The sequence below is a fragment of the Myiozetetes cayanensis genome, unplaced genomic scaffold, assembly GCF_022539395.1.
Source record: "Myiozetetes cayanensis isolate MyiCay16 unplaced genomic scaffold, myiCay2020 scf13, whole genome shotgun sequence".
NCBI lineage: Eukaryota > Metazoa > Chordata > Aves > Passeriformes > Tyrannidae > Myiozetetes > Myiozetetes cayanensis.
The window spans coordinates 12,690,278-12,714,587 of record NW_026086937.1 but is presented as its reverse complement, the minus strand read 5'-3'; the positions used below and the strand labels follow the sequence as shown (position 1 = coordinate 12,714,587).

Sequence of the window (24,310 nt, the reverse complement as noted above, 5' to 3'; positions counted from 1 at the left end):
TATTTATTTGTTCCATAGCTGTGCAAAGAAAGTTGAGATTATGCAAAGGCATTTCCATAATGAGCAAATGAATTATTCTGTTGGAAGCTTCCCATCCAGCACCTCTCTTGTTTGCAGTTAAACTCAGAAGCTTGCCTAATTTAGGTTTGGCTATGTAGTCCTGCTCAATGTTTAATCTTCTGCAGTGTAGGTCTCTCCAAATGATCATCACACTTAGGGCTGCAGATCCAAATCTAGAAATGGTCAATTCTTTCAGATAAGAATAAATGTAAAGAATTTATCTGTACATTCAGTTTGGCCAAAGCCTGAAGATTTCTCTTGTCTCTCATCTCTGTGTATCACAGGTCTAAAGATGTATTTATGCTTCTTTAAAATAATTTTTCCCTAGCTCCCTTTCCTGTGCTACTTGGCCCTGGTTCTGGCTGCAGACCAGGGCTGGCTTCATTTCTTGTAGGAATGCAGCCAGTTGATGAGTATCCTTACACCCAGTGTTTTATTTTTGATGTAAATTCACAGGATTTTCAAGGGTATTGAAGAAAACTAATGTCTGCTGTGCTATAGATCATTTTGGAAGCATATTTAAGATTCCTCTAAATATTTCTTCCCTTTGAGCATCTTGCTTTGCATCCATCTTGAGAAGGAATAAACTAACTTGAAGCTGAAAAACACAAAATTACTGGAAGGTAGTTTTGTGAGACGAGGTGTTCGTTCTCCTCTGGAGGGGTGGTTTTAACACCACGACTCGTATTGCTACAAGCACATGAAGTGGAAGAGTGAAGCAATTGGAGTCCTGTCATCTGCCTACATGCAAATACCTCAGAACAAGCAAAGCAGTCACTTCGGAAAACATCTTCCCCAAGCAGCTAGGCCTGCCTCCAAAGGTTTCCATGGTGCTGCACATGCTCCTTGAGCAAATATGGAGCAATAATGCATTAGTGCTTATTTTACATCTTTAAAAGGTCTGCACAAACACTGAATGAATCTTGATCTTGAAGCAACAGATTGTAGGAACTTTTACCTCTGGAGCAAGTTTTAAGGTTTATGCTGTCTTGATGGGAACTTCACTCTGTTTCTACCTAGTTGATGGGATCCTCTTAGGACCCTCTTTCCTTTCCCTCCCCTGCTCCCCTCCCCCACTGTAGATATAATTTCCGTAATTGTTGGGAGCACTTTGATTGGGTTAAAGCCTGTAAGTGGTAAACCCCTTGGGCAACTTGTGTTTCAGCAAGCCACAAGGTGCAGCATGAACACCAACAGAAGTGGAGTGGCCATCCCCAGAGTTCACCTTCCTCTGGACAATTTGTGTTTGTTTTGCATTGTTATTTCTGGTTGTTTTTAAACCAAATTGCTGGAAGAAGGAATATAAGATCCTTTTCTCTTGTTAGCTGAAAGTAAGGTGATGAACTGAGCTGTCTATATTCAGCCAAATGAAAACTTCATGGAGCTTTGTGGTATCCCTCTTTGTAGGCTGAGATGGATGGAGAGCACCTGTCAGTGCTGTTGCAAGCTGCAGAGCTGATCGTGCCAGGAAGGGGTTGTTTCTTCCCTGCTAAGACAAACCTAGAGCACAGCCCTGGGAGTGTCCTGCTCGCCTTCCTGGTCCAACACAGCCAAAATGTCTGTGCCGCAGAGAGCTGTGGGGTGTAGCTTTTGTTTTAAAATTAATTTCTTGCATTAATTGGGATCCTTGCTTTGAAGAGAGTCTTATGCATCCAAAGTCTCATGTATATGTTGCTTTGTGGTTCTGCAGATCCTGCCCACGGTCCTGTTAATGACTGTTATTTTTTCCTCCAATATTTCACGAGAAGACTTTTGGACTAGGTAATATTTTCTTCTCAATGTCTGTACCATCTGCTTTCCACCTCACTGTTGTTGATTTGATAGCACTGAAATTAAAGAGGGAGTGAATTGTCAGGCAGTCAAAAATTAAATCAGTCACTGTGAAGCTGTAGATTAAGGAGTGGCTTGTGGCCTGGATTCATTTGCTCACTGCTGACTGAACTCTTTGCTAATCAGCATCTGAACTTGGAGAGATTATTAAAAGATCAAAGGAGTTTTCAGTAATGAATGTAACTGTCACTCTAAAAGAATGGATTTTTATCTCCAGCCTGCTTAAACAGAAGGAAAAGGTACCCTGAAGTACTCTTATTTCTCTTTGAGAGCATGGATGGGTATGGTGGACCTCATGGGGATGTCCAGACTGGATTAAAATTAAACAAGTCTGAAACAAAAGTGATCAGTCTTGTGGGGAAGATCTCTGACCCAGTAATAGAACCCCATGGCCATTGCCATACTAGTGGTGGACATGGCACGTGAGAACAGGCAAGGGTCTCACAAAGTCCAGCACTGCGAAGTACAACATTTCTGCATAGGAAACAAGGCATAAAGCAGTTTCCTGGCTGCCTCAGGAGGTGTGTGGTACCCCAGCACTCCGGCGCAATGTAGGATAACTGTGATGTGTTAATACGAGAAGTGGGAATGGCCACTGGTAGCAGGGTCAGGGTTTAACCAGAGGTTTGGAAGACTGTTCTCGAATTATTGCAAAATAGTAGCTTTCTTTTCAGTAGTGGATTATTTTTAAAGGATTTGGGTGGGAGGGAGTTGGCAGTGGAACAGAGTCTGGTTGGAAAGAGGTGCTGTGATTGTGCGTTTATAAACAGTTCTGGGTTTCATGAGACCAATCTGTAGTTTATACAAGATAAGGGAAGAACAACACTTTCCTCTCAGCTGCTTGTGCAAGAGCAGCCCTGGTCTATCAGCAGTTGCTCTCTCTAATTGAAAACAAAAGCTCTGTAATCTGTTATCTCATTTTCCCTTTCCCTGGCCAGAGACTCCACAAACCTGGGATGCAGGTTTGTGCCATGACCCTGTCCCACCTCCAGCTGGAGGGATGGGGCTGTTTATGCCAATCAGGAGCAATTTTCATGAATTTTCGTGTGTAACCCTCAGTTAACTTTCAAAAAATATTTCACAGATATTGGGGGAGGGAAGGAGAGGGTCAGTCATGCTGTTTTGAGCATCCAAAGATCCTCACGAGGCAAAAATGCAGTTTGAATGTTGAGGCTTGTTACTCCAACAAAAGAGCTGCAGAGGCTTGAACCCCTGAAATCCCCTGGTCATATTTCCATGCATGAGTGTCTGCTGACCCGCGTTTTGCGTTCATCAGCGCAAAAGTGTCTGCTGGCCAGTGGTTTTGCAGGCTTATGTGCTGCCTCACCAAGAGCTCTGTGTTCATACAGTGTTATCTCTCAGCTTCTTTAGTGAAAAAGCAACTGTTCTTTAAAGAGAATCACTAGGGTACAGAAAAAGTTAGAAAACAAGATAAAAGGAGCACCAGGAATAAGCAGAAACACTTTTTAATAAATCATGTATGCTCTGTGACCAATCTGTGTCATACACCAACTGTGAGTCCTTGCTGGCACTTTCATGGGAATGATGCTTACCATCGTATTGGAGGGTTTTTGGTTGTGCAGGCATAGGGCAGGTGTGGGGGCCTTGGATCACCTTGGCTGGAGAGCTGAATCTCTCTGGAGGAGTGTTTTGCTCTCTCCTTAAATGGAGCTCAGCAGCCAGAGGGCAGAGTGCCCCGGGGCTGTGTGCGCCCTTCCTAAACCAATATTGCATAGTGGTTGTGAAGGGAACTGGTTTTGTTTCACAATTCCTTTCCACCTTCCCTCTCCCTGCTCCCCTCCATGTAGTGTTATCTCCTGACATGATGCCATTAACTCACTAATTAGCCCTAGGGGTGTTCTAGGGGAGATAACGAGACTGTAGGAGCTCAAATAAGCAGCGTGCGCAGATGTTTACCCAAGGTCGGAGGGCAGGGCTCTTGTGACAGGCGATTGCCTTGGGTAGGGCATGTTCCTTGGGGAAGAGAAACTCACCTGCACCATGGGCAGAGCTGGAGCTGGGCTTCGCTCCTGTCTTTGGCAAGTCCACCTATTTACCCTGCACTCTCAAAATGGGGGGGGGGGGGGGGGCGGGGAGTGGGAATGCAGTTTGGAGTCCTTGGAAGAAAGGATCCTCGGTACTAAAGACTTTCAGACAGGGTATGTTTGTAGCTTGAAGACTCATACATTTGAGTGCATTCCAAAGGAATTTCTGGGCTTCCGACCTGTCCCTGGGTCATTGGTGAGGAAGCCACGAGGGAATCTTATTTGTGCTCCCGGGTGCAGCAGAGAGAGCCCTCTGAGAGCTGGAGCTGCTTGGTCTCTTTTGCACGGGGATGAGCCACAGCTCCATGAAGTGCTCCAGAGCAGCCTGCCAGTCAGCAGCAGGTAGGATGATGCCTTTTATGCATCATCTCTCTTTTTTTTTTTTAATTTGTTCTGTCTTGCCACAGATGGTTGGATTAAAAACACAAAAAAAAGAGGAGAGACCCTGCTTCACGGACTGCAATGTTTTTCTCTCCCTTTTCTGTGGTTTAAGCAGTGAAGTTCTCTGCATGAAGTTTTCAAGAAGGCAGGTTGACTTACATTTTCTTGAAAGTATTTTCCTTTTGCTCTTGAACCTGGCTGTCTGCTATCACAGAGTATCATGTCTGTCCCTGTAAAGTCTTCACTGGAAAGACTCTCAAAACCAATTGACAGAGGCTTGCTTTTCGAGCATTCAGCAGTTATTCAGACGTAACAAAAACAAAAAACAAAACACCAGCACCAAAAAACTGTTCTGCTTTTCCCCTCCTCCTTCTCTTATCTCAGTCCTAATTTGTAAACATTTCTGAGTTAAGTGAATGTCACAGTCTGTGGTGATGCGGTTGATCCAGATGCTATTTTTATAGGAGCAGAGAGGTCTGAGCAGATTTTTTTTTTTCTTTGATCTGCAGAAAATTCTGCATGAACCACCTAACATGCAGGCAGGTGTGCGTGCACACATCCACCCTTCTACAAGAAATTACATAATCTCCAATTAACACTGCAGTTGTGGTAATGACATTTTTAATTGTCGCGATTTTGCGCACTTGCCTCGTGACCAGGAAGATTGAGAACTTGCACGTGGCACTGGCGAGAGAGACTGGGATGAACCGTGTAACAGCACAGAGAAGGAGCATTCAAACAAAGAGCTTGAATCAGCAGTTTGGCTTGGCTGACAGCTCATTTTGGAAACTTAGGGGTCTTGTTTGCGTATTACTTTTTTCTTCAGCATACCAGCAGGAGCCACAAAGCATTGCCAGAAGCTTTCTAGAATATCTGAGTCAGACCTGGGAGGGTTGCAGCTGAAACTTTCAAATCTAACTAGCAATTATTATTTTTAGTTTCCTACAGTATTGGAGGTAAATTGCCTTAAGGAGACTTCCTTTCCTGAGGCTGAGCTACTTTTTTTTAAAATTCAGTCTAACTAAGCATCCAAAGCATGAAGTGCCAGGCTTTTCTCTCACTGCTTTGGCTTCACTTCTTTGTTTTATACTTTGTTCTTTCTCTGTTCAGGGTGGGAGAGAGCTTATTTGACTGGAAGAATAGAGTTAAATCTTGTTCATCTGACCTCCATGTGAAGTAATTCTTAACATGTGAAAGGAGGGCCTTTGCCTGAATCTGTTTGCTTTTTCTGATTGGTATAATAAGGCATACAAGGCATACATACCCATTTACAAAGATTGTCTTGCCATGACTCCAGACCATTACAGTCGGTGTTTCCCTTGGAGACCTGTCCAGAAGGCTCAAACTGTAACTATCACTGCCCCATGGCTGAAAAGCGAGTGTGCAGTCTAAGGAGGTGGTGGGGGGTCATTCTGCTTTTATGACTCAACCACTTAAACCTACGGTATTTCAGAGAGTCAAGTTTTCCTCTGAGAACCTCAAAGATAGGCTGCCTGGCTGCTATGGTTGTTGGAGGTTCATCTATGTGAATTTTTTTGCATCTGCAAAAGGAGAGAATGAGAGCCCAAGAGCTTTTCTTTCTTGTGGTAAGGTAGAAAAGTTCAAGCCTTCCCTTGTCCATCAGTGCCCCTAAGAATATTCAAGGCATGACCCCAGCCCATGGGACAGAGGGGAGCATCTTTAGGTCTGAAGCCAGTGAAACAAAAGTTAGGATCCCTGGGGTAATGAGAGGGATATGCTGGTGCCTGGGCTGCAGCAGTGCTGGTGCGTGCAGTGTCTGGTGCATGCTCTGTTACCTCCTGCCACCCCGTTGGAGTGGTGGTGGCCTTATGGTGTCCCTTGTGGATGACTGATTTGCAAAAAGCCACTTGTCCAGCATCCACTTCAAGGTGACCACACAGGCTAATGCCTCTGAAACACTGAGCCAGGTCAGGGCAGTGTGTACAGAGGGAAGGGATTTGTGCTGACATGTCAATTTATTCATGCTATATACACTTCTCCTCGTGTTTGACATGCAGATCTCTTTGGATAAACTTCCACATATCTCTCTCTATCTGGGTGTTGTTTCACCCACAGCCACCTCCAGCCGCCTGTGGGACAGAAGATGGCAGATACACAGCACAACAATGCTGCATTAATGACTTGGAAAAGGAGGATCTTCTGATAGCATAGCTATGAAAGAGGTTTTGCAATGACTTGCTGAGATTGGGAGATTTATCTGTGTATCTTCTCATCCTCTCGCCATCCCCTCCATAGAGTTTGAACTCGTGGACCAATATCAAAAACTTGACAATATTTAGGGATCAAAATAGTCCTCTGAGCATAGCATAACTTTTCCTCACTATTAGACAACAGAAAATCCATTGGTGACTTCTAGTTTGATGTCCAGTTCTGTGTAAGCTTTGCAGTGGTGCTACAAAGTGACACAGTTGGCTAAGGGTGCTGAGGCTACTCCCTGGAAACCTTGCCTATATCTCCAGATTAGCACTTGTGTGGCTTTTTGGCTTGTGCCCATCTCGGGTGAGGTCAGGTAAGTACACCAGGCATAGCCCCTGGTGTTAAGTGGTGCTGGGGAAGGTGGAGAGGAGGGGAAGGGCTGGGGCTGTGGCAGTGCTCTGTTGAGTTGTTCCTGTGATGTAGGAAACCTGTTGTGTGCTCGGCAGGCTCTTGCTACCTGGTAGCTCAGGAGTACTGAAGGTGTGCATGGCCCCAACCTGAGCTGGAATGTTGCTGGTGGTGATAGGCAGGGCTCTGCCTCGTCTGGGGAGGGCTCAGTGCTCCTCTCTGCAGCCTGTTCTTGGAAGTGCCTCCTTGCATCATGCTTGGTGAGGAGGAATTGGTAAGGTGCACTGGAAACACTTGAAACCTTTTGCTCTTGTGCCCAGCAGCCCCCTGTTGAACTGTGCTCACAGGGTGGGAGCTAAATCAGACCCCTATCCTGCTTCTTGTGGCAAGAAGCTGCTGTGGGGGAAGGAGGGCACTGCGATCCTCTGCTCTGTGTTCCGTCATGTTTTGCTTCCTGCCTGAAGATGGTTTTGCTCTGTTTTATTAGTGGCAGTCTTACGAACGTGCTGCCCGTCTGTAGCCTGGAGAGAGGCTCATGTGAACTTGCAGTGTCCTTTATTTCACAGAGGCTGCTGTGCAGTGAAGAAGGCAACCCAGAGAGCTTGGCCCTCTGAGAAGCACAGCCTGCCTGCTTCCATCTCCCTGTGAGCCCGAGTCCCCTCCCTGCGTGCTCAGAGAAGCTGGGGTTAAATGATGCCCAGAGGCGAGGCGTGGCAGGGAGCAGCAGCAGCTCCTGGGCAGAAGCTGAGCTTCAGGGAGGTGTTGAGGCCGTGTGTGGGTTTCAACCCTGCCAGGCTCCCCTCTCCCTCCCTGCAAAGCACCTGTGGGTCGGTCACTCACCACTCGCAGTGGGAGGTTTGGTGTTTTCTGCGAGCGCTCGCAGTCCGTGCTCGGCAGTCCGGCACGGGGCTGCTTGACGACAGGTCCTCAAATAAAACCAGGGAGCGCTGTCATTAGGCTGGGCGGGCAGGCGGCCGCGCTCTGATCTGGATGTTTGGTTTCCTCTCTTTCCCCCCCTCCCCACCTCTTTAAAAAGGTGTTTTGTTTCTCCTTGCTTGCCCTGCTCTTTGGGAGCAGCTGGCTTTTGTTCTCGCCGTGCATCCCGCTCGCTCGGCGAACCCTGGCGCTGGGGTTGTTTTGGAGTGGATCAGGGTGATCCAGCCCCGCTCCAGGTGGGCGGCCGGAGCTGCTGGCAGCACAGCGCAGACCTCGCACCGCCGGCACGCTCCGGATGTCTCCATCTGGGACACTGAGACAGGAGGGGGAATTTTTTCTGCTTGTTCAGAGTAAAATCACAGTGGGGCCGTTGCGATCTGCCCGTCTGTGTGCTCTGCTCTCGCCCAGATTGAGTCTCAGCTAAGTGCTCTTACTTTCAAGAAGTTTGCTGTGGGTATAGTGTCCTGGTGGTTTTTACTGAGCAGTACCTAAAAACTTCTCTCATATACTAAGTCAAAATCGTGAATCCCTTTGGATGAATTGCCTTTTTTTTTTTTTTTTAAATATTTCCTTGGCGCAAGTTAGAAACAACTGTAAAGGAGGGAAAAAACGTAGCTGGAGTGATGCCCTTGCAAACACAGGACCTATTGGCTGTGAGAATGTATGAGAGCACACAGATGATGGAGAACGTATCTGGATTATGGTGCATGAAGCCAGTGATTGATTCTCAGCTCCTTGGTGTTTTTATCCCAAACCTGCGCACTGCAGCAGCCAGATACTTGGCTGCGTTATTGCACTGCCGGTGTCGAGCACTGCATCTCAATCCCTTCCCTAACGTTTTCGGCTTTGGTAGCAGCAAAGCCTGTGCCTGAAAAAAAAAAAAAAAAACCTGGAGTCTTCTCAGAAAATAAATAAATAGGAAAAGTTTCTCAGAGGGGCTCCTTTGGAGCAACTCCATGGCTAATCTTTTGAGTTCCCAAACTCATAGAAAAGTGACAGGGAAAGTTATTGTTTCCTTTTTTTTCCTTGTCTGTCTTTATCTTTTTTTCTTTTTCTCTTTTTTTTTTTTTTTCCTGTCCATTTCCCCCCCTTCCCTTCCCTTTGCTTTTTAGAGATTGGTGATAAGGAATTCTAACTACTTAATGAGCTGGGAGAGGCCTCTCTCCATTGGAGTGGAGGACTCCAGGTGGCACTTTGACAGATTGGACAGGTAAGGCAGGAGAGCCCCACCTCCTCCTCCTTGCCTATGGTTAGGTATATAAGGGAAACTTCAATTATGCAGAGAGGCACACTCTGAGTCCTGTTATCTTCCAAGTAGCATCACATATTTTTAGGGTCTTCTAGGGGGTGGGAGGTGTTTGTCAAAATCCTGGAGCCAGAAGAAAGAACAGCAGCATTGATCAATTTGACTGCTAACATGTTGTACCTGGAAAACAATGCCCAGTCCCAGTATAGCGAGGTAAGGATTCTAGGTTTGAGCTATGATATCGCTAATTATTTTTATTTTTAGTGAATGTGTGCGATTTCTTCACTCCTGAAGTTAGGTGTGGAATATACACTTCCTTTTCGAAACTTTTGCAGTTTTACAATGGGAAGAGTTTGGGCTAAACATCTGTATGAGAGTGAACTTCAAGTCTTTATATTTGGGACAGCAAATTTGTTCTGGGAACCTTGATCAGCTAAACATAATTTTCTTTCACTGGAGAATCAAGGCAGTTGTTTATGGTGGGCAATGCACACAGGTTGCGTTCCCGTAGCAGTCTGAACACTGTCTGTGTTGACTGCATTATAACTCTTTTACGAGTCTTTTATTGCCAAAATTGCTGCTTGGTGGTGGTTAAAAGTGGATGGTATCTAGGAAATAACAAAAATGTGTTATAAAGCCCTTCTTAGGTTACTTTTTAAGTAAAATATTATGCAGAGAAAGGTTTTGTGCTGCAAATGCTGCGTTAGCGTCCACACCAGTAACTCTTTTACTCAGTGCTGTTAATACCTTGCCTTGTAACTTACAAGCAGCAAGGTATTTTCTACAGGGTGTTTGTATAAGCATATTATATGAGGATGAGTGTGCGTACAATGGATGCGTTTTGCTTTCTACAGCCCTTTGCACCTCATGGGTGCGAGTGGAACACAAACTTCAGATGCAGCTTTGATTTAATTTTTTTTAATTATTAATTTAATGGCTTTTAACCAGCTGGGTCGATGCTTTGTAAGGTGGCAGTGGGGAGAATTGCCCACACGCTGTGCAAATCTTTCAGGAAGTTACCAGGGGTTGAGGGAGATCTAACGACAATATTGGTTTGCATTCCAGCGGAGACAGCAGCTGTGTTGACACTTGCCAGAATGGCAAAGCAGCCACAGCTCCTCTGTGTGCGCGCGTGTATTCCTGGGGAAAGGCTTGAAGTGCAGGGCATGGGGTGCAAGACCCAAAGCAGACAGAAGCAGACAGAAGCTCAGCCACTTGGAAGAGAAAACAGAATAGAAATTGGAAGGCCGAGAGTATAGCTAGGAGACATGATAGCTGGTGAGGGAAAGCATGTTAAAAGTACACACCTGGGGCTTGCACGCCTGGGATGGCGGGTTTGCGACTCAGGGAGAGCAAGGGGTAAACTGAAACCAGTGTACTCTCCCTGTGCCCCTCTGCAGGGAGTGTGTGTGGGTCCTTGCTGCTGCTGCTGCCGCTGTGCAGGAGACCCAAACGGTCTTTTCTTCTCTCTTCCTGGGTTAATTATAAACCCTTAAATGTGGAGAGAGCACTTCTTGGAGTGTTTGCTTGGTGTTATTTGGCTGCTATCTGATCAACTTTCGCTGAATAGCAGCGGTGGGGCTGTGGAGTCCCTAAGGTTGACTTGCTGAGCTCATCTGTCAGAAGCGATGCGCTCAGGAGCGTTCTCGCTCCGCTTAAATGCTGCTCATCATTGTTGCTGTCAGGGGAAGTTTTTAAAAGGCTTTAGCTCTGATTTTTTTTTTTCCCCTCTCTTTTTTTTCCTCCCACTCTCCTTTTTCCCTCGCTGTATTTGAGCAAGGTGCACCGAATTTGTTCATCCAGCGAAGCATTGTACACTGGGGAGGGAAAACTCGATTAGCATTGAGTTGGCTTCATTTCTGAAGAAGAGCAACCTTGCTAATGACTCGTCTCAAAAGAGGGAGGCTTGTTAATGCTCAGTTAAAATATATTGGTGATGATGGACCTCGCCCATCCTAAGCTTGCAAACAAGAAGTAGGCTTTGGCATGGTTTCCTTAAAAAAAGTAAAAATAAAAAGCTCTTACTGTGCAAATAGAAGCAGCACTTTGTTGTCATTGGTGCTTGCTGTAGTTCAGATTTTAGAGCTGTTGCTGGGTTGGTCACAAGGCAGCCATACCGACTCATGAAAAACTTAGTATAGACTATATTTTGAGTTTAAAAAATAGACAAAAACTTATGTAAGGAGGGGAAAATTTTTTTTTTCTTTTTCCCTGTACCAAACCCAAGTTTTAAAATGGAGAGCAGGGAGTCTTCTCTCACCTGAAGCCCTTTTTTTTTTTGGGGTGCTCTACCCAGCCGCCCCAGGTTCCTCGCAGCTAGCTTGCAGATACCGAGCTGTGCCGTCCTCACCCATGGGCTGTGTGGTGTGCTCTGCCCTGCAACTTGGGAACCGGCCCTTGCACGAGCCCCGATTCGGGTTGCGTGGTCAGGGTGGTGAGCTCACACCATCGCCCACAGCCCTTCGACGCCCGTGCCCGCAAGCGTGGTGCTGAATGCCATGGTGAGATGAGGTGTTCCTCCCAAATGGGTAAAATCTCCCTGAGAAAAGCTGAGAGAGGGAACAAGGGTGCTGAAGTGAATCATAGCCCTGAGAGGCTGGAGGTGGAACCTGCCTCAACCACTTTTCCAGCTTATTCTAACCCAGCATTTGATCTGGGTCAACTACAAGAATGATTAAACTCTTTGCTGGCGGAGCACTGGACTTGATGACCCTGGTGATCTCTTCTCGTGTGTTTATGAGTAGATGTGAAAAGAAGAGAGACACTGGGGTGGTTATCATAGGGTGATGAGGTGCTGATGAACAGGAATCCTTTGAATCTCACTGTGTCTTTCTGCCTCATCTCCACATCTGGAATTTTGTGTTGTATACAAACGTTTGTGGGGAAGCATGCACAGAATTGGGTGTGAAGGAGAGTATCTGCAAGTTTGTCCGGTCTTGTCCAAGTTTCCTGGGTGCTGGGAGGGGGGAGGATGAGAGCAACAGAGATTCCCTTTAGGAATTCTGGACTCTTCTGCAGTTTGGCTGAGATGATGACGCAGAGTTTGGAGTGTTTGCTAAAATCAAATTAAATCATTGCCAAAAGAATAAACACATCTTGTTCAAACACTGATAAGAAATATGTGCCATGACTCTTGATTATATCTGTCATCCTTCCCAAAGATCTTCCTGCTCTTTGTGGGAGACAAATTAAAGAATCTTTTTCCGTTCAGATTTTTATCGTAGTTTTGGGAGGGGAGAGGGGGAAACTACTTTTATACTAAGAGAGCTTGTGTAGTGCTTTATGACTTTTTGGCAGCATTCCTTCACACTGGGAATTTAGAAAAACTAAATACAGATGGCTGCAAATGTGTTTGAGGGTTGGGTTGGCCTGTTCAGAAGGGTGCATTTTTGGTTCTGTTCTTCCTTTCCATCTTAGCTTTTAAAATAATAATTCAGATGCCTGTGTTTGGGCTGTAGTACCCTGGATGTGAGTTCTCTTTGCAGAAGCAGGCATGTGGGGCTCTGGGGTGGCCTAGAAGGATGTCCTGAGGGAGCTGGGCCTCCTCAGTGAGAAAAACGTTTCTTGCACCTGTCTGGGATATTGGTTCAGCAAACATTAGTTTAAGGTTAAGGAATCTGGGGGTTGAGATGTAGCTGATTTTTTTGAGCATCAGCTTCATGGGTGTGCAGTAGAAGTATGACTTGGGCTGTCACATGGATTTGGCTGAAAACTACCAAAGGACAAAGCCATGGCTTTCCTTGGCTGTTTTTGCCACATAGCAGTAGTCACACCAACTCCCTTCCTGCTACCCCTTCTCTGGGGTAAAGCAAGCAATCTCTGAGGGATGCTGCCTGGTCACTGCCCAGGAGAGCAGCCCACCTGCTCCCTTCCTGCAGTCTGGAGGTACAGAAAGAAAGGCTTATCTCTGCAGTACCCTCTGTACCCCACATCTTGGAGAAAGTACTTGAATAGATGCTATACCAAGCCTAATGCGTTTCTCAAGGAAGAAGGTTTTAGCTAAACCTGACCTCTCTTGGTCCTATTTGTGACGATGTCTCCGAGCTCTGCTGGCTCTGAGCAGGCAAACAACTCCAAGTCCCTGCAGGAGGAAACCTCTCCCTGAACGGTGCAGGATTCAGGTACAAGTGCCATGCCTTCCAGTGGCCTCTCTTTATTTAAATATTATCAATACCCCACGTTTGGGCGCAGTCTGTCATTAGGAGCAAGGAATAGGGAGATGTATTGGAGGTTGTGGTCCCTGATTATGTCCAGCTGCAATTCCATCTACGCTTCTTGTGTGTTCATCCTTTTGGTTTTCCTGTAATTACTCTTAGGGATTCAAGTCTTTTTCATGTGATGACATCTGTGCAAGCTTGTGAGGCATGTGTCTTATCCTTGGGCTGCAAAGGTCTTCTGCAAGGATATAGAGGCTTATATAGATATAACCAGGTTCCTTGTCCTCTGAGAGGTTTTAAAATTTCATTCCAGTTGCAAGGGTTTGACCTGAGGTAGAAAAGCCTGAGGTCAGATATGCATGTATCTTTTGTTTGGAGAGACTAAGTGGATGCTACTGCCCATTTTGCCAATGAAGAGGGTGAAGTAGACAGAGAGATGGGTAATAGGAAGCTGAGACCTGCTTCTTGCCATGTGCTCCCATCTCCCTCTCAGCTGAAACAAGGGGATCGTGCTGGGGGAGAAGCACAGAGAAGGGCAAGAGTTGAGTGAGGTCCAACCCCTCATTGGAGCAGGTTTGTCATGCCATAGGTGGCTTTTTGTTCTATCATAGGGTACCAGTAATTTTTTGTGATAGTAGAGGTAATGTGACCCCCATATTGAGCAGTGAATTGAGGATTTTACCTGTAGAAATCCTCTCCTTGCTTTTAAGATGGAGGGACCTCAGCAGTCTAAGGCTGTGGGTGTCGCCCAGAAGTAAGTGATTGTAACCTGCATGTGGGTGGAAAGAATGAAACGTGTTCTTCATTACACAGAAATGAAACCTGATGACATTCGACCATCTGCACAGCTCTGTGTATGGCATGCAGTACCTGTGCAGAAATCAGAATAGTTTGACTGTGTGTAAAGTGTTGGTACTGATCAGGACATGCTTTGGGGTTTACACAGCCGTGCAATTACACTAGACATTGGATTGGAAATTGCATCTCCATTTTACAATTTTTTATACCCAAAAGAAGCATTAGTAAGCAGTATGAAATTAGGGACAGCTGATCTCAGTTTCTTGCTTCATTTGGCAAGAAACTGATACTAGGTGTTTTCTAGAATGAAAGTTTTTCGGTGTGAGAGATGAAAAAGAGCTGCCATTGCAGCGCGGTCAGGACGTTCTACATCTTGAACTGGTTGCAACTGATGATCCAATTTGTTTGCTGTTAAGTTGGCCTTGCTTGAGACAGGATGAAAGTATCCATGTATATATATGTCTTTTTTTTTTTTTTAATTATTATTTTTCCCCCTCCATGGGCATAGAGAAACAACAGAAAGGAACTTTTTCTGCCTTGTGTGTTTCAACCCATTTGGTGGCAACCTTTTGTCTTGTGTTTGTCCAGTTATGCCAAATGGAAGGGTTTATTCCCAGTTGTGGCTCTGTGTACCATGAGACAGAAGCATCACTAGTTCTGTGAAGAAGACATTGCTTCTGCAACAGGAAAGCTGTGGATGTTGGATGTGAGAGGGTGTAAACCATTTGCTTTGCTCTTTCTTTCCTCTGGAAGACGGTTATAACTAGTGGAGAAACTACTTATTTCATTATCGTGAAGGGCTGAATAAAAGTGGGTGTTGCATGGCTCAAGGCAAATTTTAAATTCTATTTACAAAATGTTCCCACTGAAAAAAAAAATCTGGAAACGCTTCAGAAAGGAGCTCCTGCACCGATGGATTTGTGCTAGACATTGTTAAACCCTGTTATTTTTCTGGCACTGCCTCCAACGCGTCTTGAGAATGTGCAGAGTAGGCAATAAAATGAATGCAACTCTTTTAAAGCAAGGTTGCATAAATCATCAGAAAGGAGAGGAGCTTCTCATACACTAACAGCAACACTCACTCCATCCTCTCCAGCAGGGAAGTGAGCTCAAGCTCTTTCTGCCACTTGGCCTGGATTAGTGTTAAGTCACTTTTGGTATCAAGTGGAATTAAGAGGAAAATGATTTCTCTCCAAGGGTGTTAAGGTTCAACTTTTTTTTTCCCCTGATGAGTTTTCTAGATTCTTTGTCTCAGTGCCATGATCACCTTGCAGTCCCTTGTCAACTATCCAAGGCCCTGATCTTTGGAGTGTTACGTGAGCCCAGCCATGGTTTGGCATGTGGGTGGGTCTCTCCAAGTGAATAAACTTGCTGTTCTTCAAAAACTTCCTGTTTTGTTTTAGTTTCTTCAGTTATAGTAGTAAATTACTTCTGAAGAAAATATTCAAGTCTTTAGTCTTCCAAACAGAGCTTCCCATCAGAGCTTTGCTGTGCTAGAACGGGAACCTGTAACTGTCAGATGGATTAAAGAGATGCTTCCCAGTAGGAGCAGACCATGGCATAAAGCCTTGGCAGAGCAGCCCAGAACAAGACTTTGCAAGTGATGATTTAGCTGCGAGCTGCTGGGAAGAAAGGTTCACCCCTACATTTCTCTGCCCTCATTCTTATAAACTCACTGACTCCTGGGGAAGAATCCCAGCTCTCTTCTGAAGAAGAGCCTATCAGAGGCTTTCCAGGGTTAGGTTAGCTGCTTGCAGCTACCTTGAGCAAGGAGCAAATAGAGCAGGATGATATTTAAGGTGATTGGGCTTTTACTTCTGTAAGCCTTCTAATATAAGGAGCAAACCCATCGAGAAATTACTTTTCAGGAAGTTGTAGATAAGACACATGAAAGCTTCAGTTCCTTGACGTTGGCAAAGTAAACTTGTATCCTTTTCAGGAACTTGAATCTAAACTTGATAGTATTTAAAATTACTGACCATTGTTATCAGCAAAATGTGGGAGATGGGGGGGGAGACGTTTGGTGGTTGCTTTTTTTGTTGTTGTTCCTGTTGGATTTTATTTTTTGATTTGTACTAGGTTTGAGTGATTGTGGAGTTGATCCAAGAACACTCAGTGATATTGTTGTATTTTTGCAAATCCCCTGTCACTACTGTTTCACCTGGAGTCTTAATGGTACAGCTAAAGGAGTAGTGTTTTAGCCAGGATGTGCATGTTAGTATCTAGAATAGATGGCTTGAGGTGTGATATATTTCTGGGCTTGTGCTCAGTCGTCCTGTTTGGAAGTGGACCCAAGTGGCAAGGCTGAGCATGCTTGAAAATTAATGCATTGATTGGAGTCCAGCAGCCTCTTGGGATCAGTTCCAGAGTTTGGATCCGGATTAAACTTTCCCCCAAGGACTTTGGGAAGTGGTATACAAGGGGACCTGGTGAAATTTGAGATGAGTCCAACTTCCTCAAGATGGCAAGAAGATGAATGTTTTTACCAAGGGCAAGAGAGTGGGAGGAAACGCCCAGTTTAGGGAGGGAAGGGGAAATATTTTATGGTGGGGTAGTGTCTGGGAATGAAAGGGATGGATTGTGTCTCGGCAGATATGAATCTTTCAGTTTTAATCCACATCTAGGAAGTAAATACAAAGAATCTTGCTGACTTCTGAGAATGGGGAGAGGGAGGAGGTGCAGTGCTGGGCTTTTCAGCTGTACTGCTGAGGCAGAAATCCCTGTGCTGTGGAGCTGCAGTCCAGCTGCATAAGAGGATGATGCACAGAGCTGGAGCACGGTGCCTCAGGAATGGAATCAGGAACAATAGGAATAGGTGGATGCCAAAAAAAGTGTTGAGTCAGCAAGTGGATCTCTGCTGTATGGGAAACTTTAAAGTGTTTAGTCATTTTGCTTAGTTGTTTCGGGTTTTTTAGATAATGTCATGATGTCTCTGGGCATCACAAAAGTCTTTTTTGGGGTGTTATTGCTCAGAGAACATAATAAAATTCTGACTGATTGCTCTGTAAAACTTGGATTCTGCAGATTTGTCTTGGAGACTCAGTAGCCTCTGCGAGCCTCTACTGTGATTTCTCACTGCAGCAGTTTTACTCTGCATTTCATCTACATCCTAGGAATTGGTTCCATCAGGAACACTGATTGTGACTGTCTAGAAATAGATGAGTAAATTTCCCTCCATCCTCTTTTAGCAGCAGAAAAGTGTGCAAGAAGTTCTTAAAAAAGAAACTAGAACATACACTGGCTAGGTGTGATCTAATACTTTGCAAACAGGAAACTACTACTTGAAGAGTAGGGTGGGAAAGCTGTTGAGAGGAGCCTTGGTCAGTCTGATGAGTTGTGTGTCTGAAAGGAACTGTGATGTTCAAGTTGGAGGGGTAGGGAGTTTAACATGGTATTGAATGGAAATTAGTAGGTATGTTGCTACTCAAAAAATCTGGAAGAACCCCTTTCTGTCTTTTGGCTATTGAAATCACATGAATCAGGTTAAGGGGGGGCAAATAATGAGAAATTCCTTGCAGTTAGCTTAGCTAACTTGCTTATTGCAAGAAGCAACCAATAAAATCATGGAAGGTCTGTTTTAGCAGAGTATGTTCCCATCTTTCTGTTGATGTGAGTGATTCCATATTGAACAGTGAACTTGTCAACTTCTCACTTTGCATAGGGAAAGGTCTGTCCAGCTGAGTACCTCATATGTTAATCTCTGAAGCTGTGCCTTGTATAAATGACTGCGGCACCATGTGTCCTGGTGTTTGCTGAAATCAGTAGTATTGGACTGGAGGGAAATACTGAAAACTGGGCATTGTTGTCCTGTTAAGACATTAGGTCCCATATCAGAGAGCCTGTTGGAAATCCTGTGTGTGCAGAATATGTGGCAAGGTGATTTAAATGGGGAAAATACTGGATATTAATAATTAAAATTAAAAATATTTATGTTTAAATAAAAATGTAAAAATAAATATTAAATATTCCTCAATATTTAAATTGGGGAAAATATTCTTGAAATTTATACAGCTGATGCAGTAAAGTTGCTGTGGAAGAAGCCTTGGCTTTGCATGCACATTGTGTCTGTATACTCTTACATACCCGTCTCTTAAAAGACCAGCTTTTGGGTCTGTTGTATGCACAGCCTGGCATCTTTGGAAAATGTCATCTAGAACTCCTGCTCACCTCTGAGTAGGTTGCAGCAGTGATGTGAAGCTGTTTCCGATGTGTACCCCAGAGGCTGGGTGGTTAGGGGAGTCTCCTGCTTGTGTGTGTGTGTGCTGCTTTACTGAACCCCAGCAGATCACTGGGATGCAGGCAGTGACAGCTTGGTGTAGGCCAGGAGATGCTTTAATACAAAAAATAGTGTTGGAAGGCAAAGCCTTGCCTCCTTTTGTTCTCTGCAATTGGGATATAATCAGAATTTGGCATCCGATCCTCTTGACTCCCCCACTCAATTTTGAAAGCTTTTCAGTCTGCTTTTTGGTGTCCCAGGCTTTTGAGAATATCATCCAGGAGTTTTCTTGCCTGATTTGGAAACATGAAATGGCCAAATACAATAGAAAATCCAGTAGATCTTTCTTTTAGTCTATAAGGACTCTGATGGTACCGTGTAACCCCTTTCCTCTGCTTGCTCTAACATGTTTTAATTTGCCCTTTGCCCTCCTATAACTCTTCTTATGAATTCTTATATTCCGTAGTTGCACCACGCTTCAAAGAGTGGGCGTGGGGGGTTTATGTGTGTGGCTTCTGGTGGGTTTTTTTTCCTTTTTTCTTTTTGGTATGTGTTTAACTGCTTGACTTATTTAACTTGCAGATGATCTGAATTTCTTGTTCTGACTAAAATGCTACCTAGCTGGAATATTTTAGCTTGATGTCTGAAAGATGATGCATTCTGATTTATGGAGCATAGTGTTGAATTTGGGAGCTCAGTTCAACTCCTGGTGTTATTCTGACCCTGGTTATTCATTGTCCTTGTGCCCTTTGGCCATACTTTGGTGGTTACCATGTCTGCAACCTTTCACTGTGGATGACACACAGATATCCTGTCCAGCCTAACACTGCCCTCTGAACACAATAAAATGGTACATGTCTGAAATTACTGATAACATCAATGGTTACTGTCCAGTAAAGAGTTCAAGAAAAAAAGCAGCTTTAATCAACTACTTGAGTTTTCCTCTCCGGCCCCTGCTTCTCCTCCTCACTTCCCCATTTGTATTTTAATTGGTTCCTCTTATGTTTAAAGTTTTGGGGTTTTTTATCCAACTTTTCAACATTGTTGTACAAACTCAGCACACAGGATTTCTGGGCACCTGGCTGAGCTGTTTCCCTAAGGTTGTTATCAGCCTCTGAAATCAAGCAAAAAAAGCTTTGCTGAGATCTTGCAGTCTTTTTCTAGTTTTTCTGATGCTGGTCTTTGTCTTCATTATGTTTACACCTCTTGGGAGTGTGAGGGGGTGCTTTTCCAATTCGTCTGTAGTTAATGGCTCTTCAGATCTTTGTTGGCATTGTGTTGTCCAGCTGGTCATGGGAGAACTTAGAATTCTAACTCTTGGCCTCTCTTTCACTTTTTAGGAAGCTGAGTTGTTTGGGTTATTAATCAATTTCCTTTACGATTTTGGAATTCTAATGTCTCATGAAAACATATAAATACGAAAGAAAGGAGGGAAGAACACCAAGGAAACCATACTATATCATCTCTACGAAATGCATGAAATCATATTAAATTGCTGAGCATAAACTCAGGGTCAAGAAATGACTGTGTTGCCGGGGGGTGGTGGGGGGGTGGATTTTGGACTTTTCCTGTTCTAAACTGTCTGAATTTTCAAAATAACTAAGCATAGCCTAGATACTCTAATGAAAGTGTTTCATATTCATGAAATAGGGCTTTTTTTATGTTTTAGGAAGACCTTATCGTCTAAATACCATAAAAAACACAGACTTTCAGAAACCAATTGTTTTCTATGCAAGTAGAACTTTTTTTGAGAGCCTAATTCTGAATTATTTTTTTTTAAGAGCCTAAAATGCTGCTCTGGGGAAGTCAGTGATATTATTTTCATATATATTGGAAAATATTTAGAAGCATGTACACAATGTAGGATGTCCAGCCTTAATATTTGTGTGAAGTGGGATGCACTGTCATTTTGATAATCCTTGAATTAGACAAGGTCTTTTACATGAACCTGTGGCAGGTGGTAGGAGTCAGGAATTACAGGCATTCCTGCTTTGGGCTGTGCTTGTTTTAAAAGGCACCTTGCTTCTGGCTGAAAAACACTTCTTGCTAAGTTAAATTAATTAACCAAGGGGCAAAACTCAAACTTTAGCTAAAAAGGAAAACAATTACAGCTAGGGGGGGAAAAGATGACTCCAAAGCTTACAGCCCTTATGGTTGGACAGAAACTTGCCCTCACATTGCTTTTCATTAATTTGTCTCATTCTCAAAGTCCACGTATGCAGGCAGGTATTTGTAGGCTTAAACTTGAAGTTTTGCTGAGTTCAGCAGAACTGTGTCACAGTGAGACACGTGGTCTATAGCCTTACTAGGTATGACTCTTAAAACTGTGCTGCTTTTGTAAACCTAAGGGGTGTAGATTTGGCATGATGTGCATACTGGAATGGCTCATCCCAGTGGAAAGCACAGAGACTTTTCTTCCTCCCTTCAGTATACAAGCCATACTGTTTTTCAAGTGTGATGGCATGTGTTTGCAAATTTCTGATGTGCACTGATCTCTCCTGTTTGGTGTATGTAGTGTCTTGTCCATCAAGTAGGCCATGGGGCTGTTTGGCGACTGCTGGGAGGGAAGGGAAGGTCTTTAAGTGGGCAGAACAGTGAAGTTCTTAAACTTTTATGTATCTGAGCTTTAAACGTAGTGGTGTGATTTCAGTTGATCACTTAATGTTGGGATTTTTTTGGTGGGGAGAGGGTAGTTGTTGGGGTTGGGTTTGGTTTTCTTGAGTTTTTTTCTCCTCCCCAGCTGATTAAAATGAAGGACTTTCCTTATGTGTTTAGGTGGTGCTGGAAGCTATCCAGGCAACTGCTGGGGCTATCTTACTACTTAACATGAAATACCTGTGCAAGAAAATTGTGTGTGTCACTCATGGCATTTTGGTTTTTATTCTTCTTGGAAGAAGAATATTTATTTCTTTATTAGTCTTAAATTTAGTTTGTTACAATTACTGTGGTTGTACATATTGCACAGCCCTGTAGCTCTCAAATAGATTCTCTTCTAAATAATATAGGAGGTGGTATGCGGAAATATTTGTGTTCCCTGCTTAAGGATTGAATTGAGCTGAGGAGATGCTGTTTGATTATGCTGCAGCAGGTCTAAGGGCCGTGATGGGAGTGACTGACTCCAGGGCCTTCTATGCACTCCATCACACTGGGAACCTGTTACGCCACTAGGATGGGAAATACCTTCTCTCTTCCTGGAAAATGCAATGTCCCAACAGTAGGATTATTCAAATCAGATTTTGTTCTATTATAGTGCCTGGGAACCTATCTTGGTAACAGTTGATATCTTTGGTTTAACCAAAGTTATCTGCTCTCTCACTCTCTGCACTGAGTATACGGTGCACATTATCGTTTTATCTGAGGATTTCCGAGTCCTTGGTGTATTCAGCTGAACAGTAGCTCTGGGGAAAAACCTCTTCAAAACAGACCCACAGAATCTGTGTTCATTTTAGAAGTGGAGCTGGAGGGAGTGCTGCCAAGTTGGTGTTGAAATGACTGTACACATCTTCCCCTCATGGCTTGGAGGGACCAGAGTGGTGTCCAAACTGAGTTTGTTCCTCATAAAGAAATATTTTAGTGTGTGTCTTTCTCTCTCTCTTTTTTTTTTTTTTTTTTTTTTTGTTTTTTTTTTTTGGGGGGTGTTTTGTTTTGTTTAAATGAGAAAACAGGGTAGCAAGGAAAATGAAATCACAGCTTTCATTGTGATGAGTGAGCTGTCTTGGCTTCAGCCCTGATCTTACCTAAGGGCCATGGGTGGAGCCCTTGATTTCTTGGCACTGCTCTATAGTGGCACAAGCAGAGTACCTACATCTGGTATTGTATCAGCTGCCTTCTGAGCAACTGACAGCAGTACCTTGGTTAATACTTGTGATAGAAGCACTTCTGTTTAGCTTGAGTGACTTACTTCCACCTACTAAAATCCTTTGCTAGGAAGGTTTGAAAACTTAGGTGGATTTATCTCTCTGGATATATTTGAGGTATGTGTCATCTGATTTGGATAGGCATCAAGCACTCTGGAAAACATTTATCCTCCTGCTTTTAAGATAACTGTTCTCCAGCAGGATTCTGAGTATTTTCCTGGTCTTGCACTGAAATGTTGCTGTAAGTTGCTTCCTACTAGTCCTGCAATTGTTAGCCCGAGTGCGTCACTGTGGTGCAGTTAAGGACAAAGCACCAGATTTGCCAAGCGCTGTGCAAATCTTTTTGTTGCTAATAACCGTGGCAGTTTATTAGTTTCATCATCTCATATCTGTGGAGAATAAGCACCAGGTGTTTTGTAAGGCTTTTTGAGTAGCTGGGCACTGTTCTTTAGCTGCACAGATCCAGTGGTGAAAATTAAAATGCAGTCAGTAGGTGTGTGTGATATAGATACTTGTTCTTTTGGCGTTAGGGAGAAAGGTTTTGATAGGGGTGGAGGCCTCCAGGTGTTCTACACCTGAAGATGAAAACTTTTCCTTCATTTTCTCAAGTGGAGAAACTTTCGGAACTCTCTCTGAAATGTTGGTAACTGGGTAGTTAATAGCTGTAGCTGTGTATTTTAGGGGATTTTTGCTGTGGAAGTCCCCTTGAGAACTTCTTTTGACTTGCATTAGTTGCTTCCCTCATGCCTTCATACAGAAGTCTCTTTGCACATCTATCTCATAACCGTATTAATTAACACAATGAGTTTAAAGCAGGATGTGGCCAGAGAACCGGGGGTGGGTTCTTTGCTGCAAGGCAGTATGAGAAGGGCCCCAGTTTGGGTGGGTTGGGGCATCTTCCCTTGCACACACCAGCTCTGCCATGTGATGGAGCATTTGCATTGCCCTCTGGTGGCAAGTGCCCCGGAGCTGCTGGGGTCAGAGGAAGGGCTCTGCTTTACCTTGACCACCACGTTCCCTGGGGAGGCCCAGCCTCCCAGCAGCAGAACCGTGCTTATGGCTCTGCAGTTTTCAGTCTGGGTTTTCATTCAGCAGCCTCTCCAGTGAAACCACATTTCTCCTAATCGAGAAGCATGAGTTAGCACAAAAACCTGAAAGTGAAGCTGATGGGATATAGGAAGCGAAACTGATAGCTCAAGATACAGTATTGAAATGATATTCAGAAATACAGATTCTAAGATCTAATTGTAGCTGTCTAATTATTTGCAGTTAAACTTGCCTGAAGGTTTTTGTAATGCTTCAGTGATATTAATAGTTTCAGAAACTTGAATGGAGGGAACAAAATAGTGAAAAAAGCACTGAAAATAGATAATCTTTTCTTTTAGCTTTGCATACAATTCTCTTCTTTCCACCAAATAACTTTCTCTTTATATCAGGATTTGGTGGTGGGGCTACATTCTGTAGTAGTTTAAAACAACCCCACAGCAAAACATGAGCTTGTGTTAAATTCTGGGCTACAAACTTGCCACTAATTAATTTCTGGATTAAATGCTGTTGTGATTCTTTCTGTAAATGGTGAAAGGAAGCTATGTTTGTGCAAACACACGCCCTGCCGACCCCTCTTGTGGGAGGCAATACCTTTCAGACTGAGTCTGCAGCCTCTTTTTGTTCTCGCCATACCCAGTGTTGCTGGGGCCAAGGGGCCTCGTTGAGGTGGTGGGTGAATTCCTGCGTGTGCCTTTCCCGGGCCTTTTGCCCCTCTAATTGTCCTGTTGTCAGAAGGCGTGTGCCTCCCAAAGTCTTATCTGATTCCTCCAAAACCTTGCAAGCAGTTCAGATGTTGACCCCTTGAGCACAAACAACTCTCCCACCTGCCTTGGGGCATAGCTGTGAGACAGGGTTTAGTGCTGTGTGTGTGCAAACCAGCGGCTGGCTTTGTCACTGGGATGGAGCACCTGTCTGGGGAGGGAAACAAGGGGCCAGAGAAGGTGAAAGGCTGGTAGGACTCAAAGCAGGAGAAGGGGAGTCCAACAGCTGCTTGTGTCAGCGTGAGGATAAGTGCAAAGAGATTAATAGTTATTTAAAGAGCAAATGGGGACACGGCATTTGACTGTGGCATGTCAGTGTATAAATGCAGTGGAATGGCTGCTCTGGCTGATAACATTTAGACAGATGGTCTCTGGACTGAAAGGAATGAAAAGGATCTTTGATTCTCATAA

General features: G+C 44.2%; 1 protein-coding gene across 7 annotated transcripts in view; it reads left to right on the top strand.

Moving 5' to 3' along the window:
- The window catches only part of TP63 (tumor protein p63), a 100,292-nt gene that overhangs the window by 25,188 nt on the left and 50,794 nt on the right, over positions 1-24,310 (top strand). For 3 of the 7 annotated variants that reach the window (XM_050308797.1, XM_050308798.1, XM_050308796.1), the window contains exon 1: positions 9,101-9,276. The exons of the other annotated variants lie outside the window; for them this stretch is intronic. In XM_050308797.1, coding sequence (XP_050164754.1) covers positions 9,235-9,276 — 42 coding nt within the window. In that variant the 5' untranslated portion in view covers positions 9,101-9,234. Of the gene's footprint in view, positions 1-9,100; positions 9,277-24,310 lie in introns of those variants that run through there. 7 annotated transcript variants of the gene reach the window in all.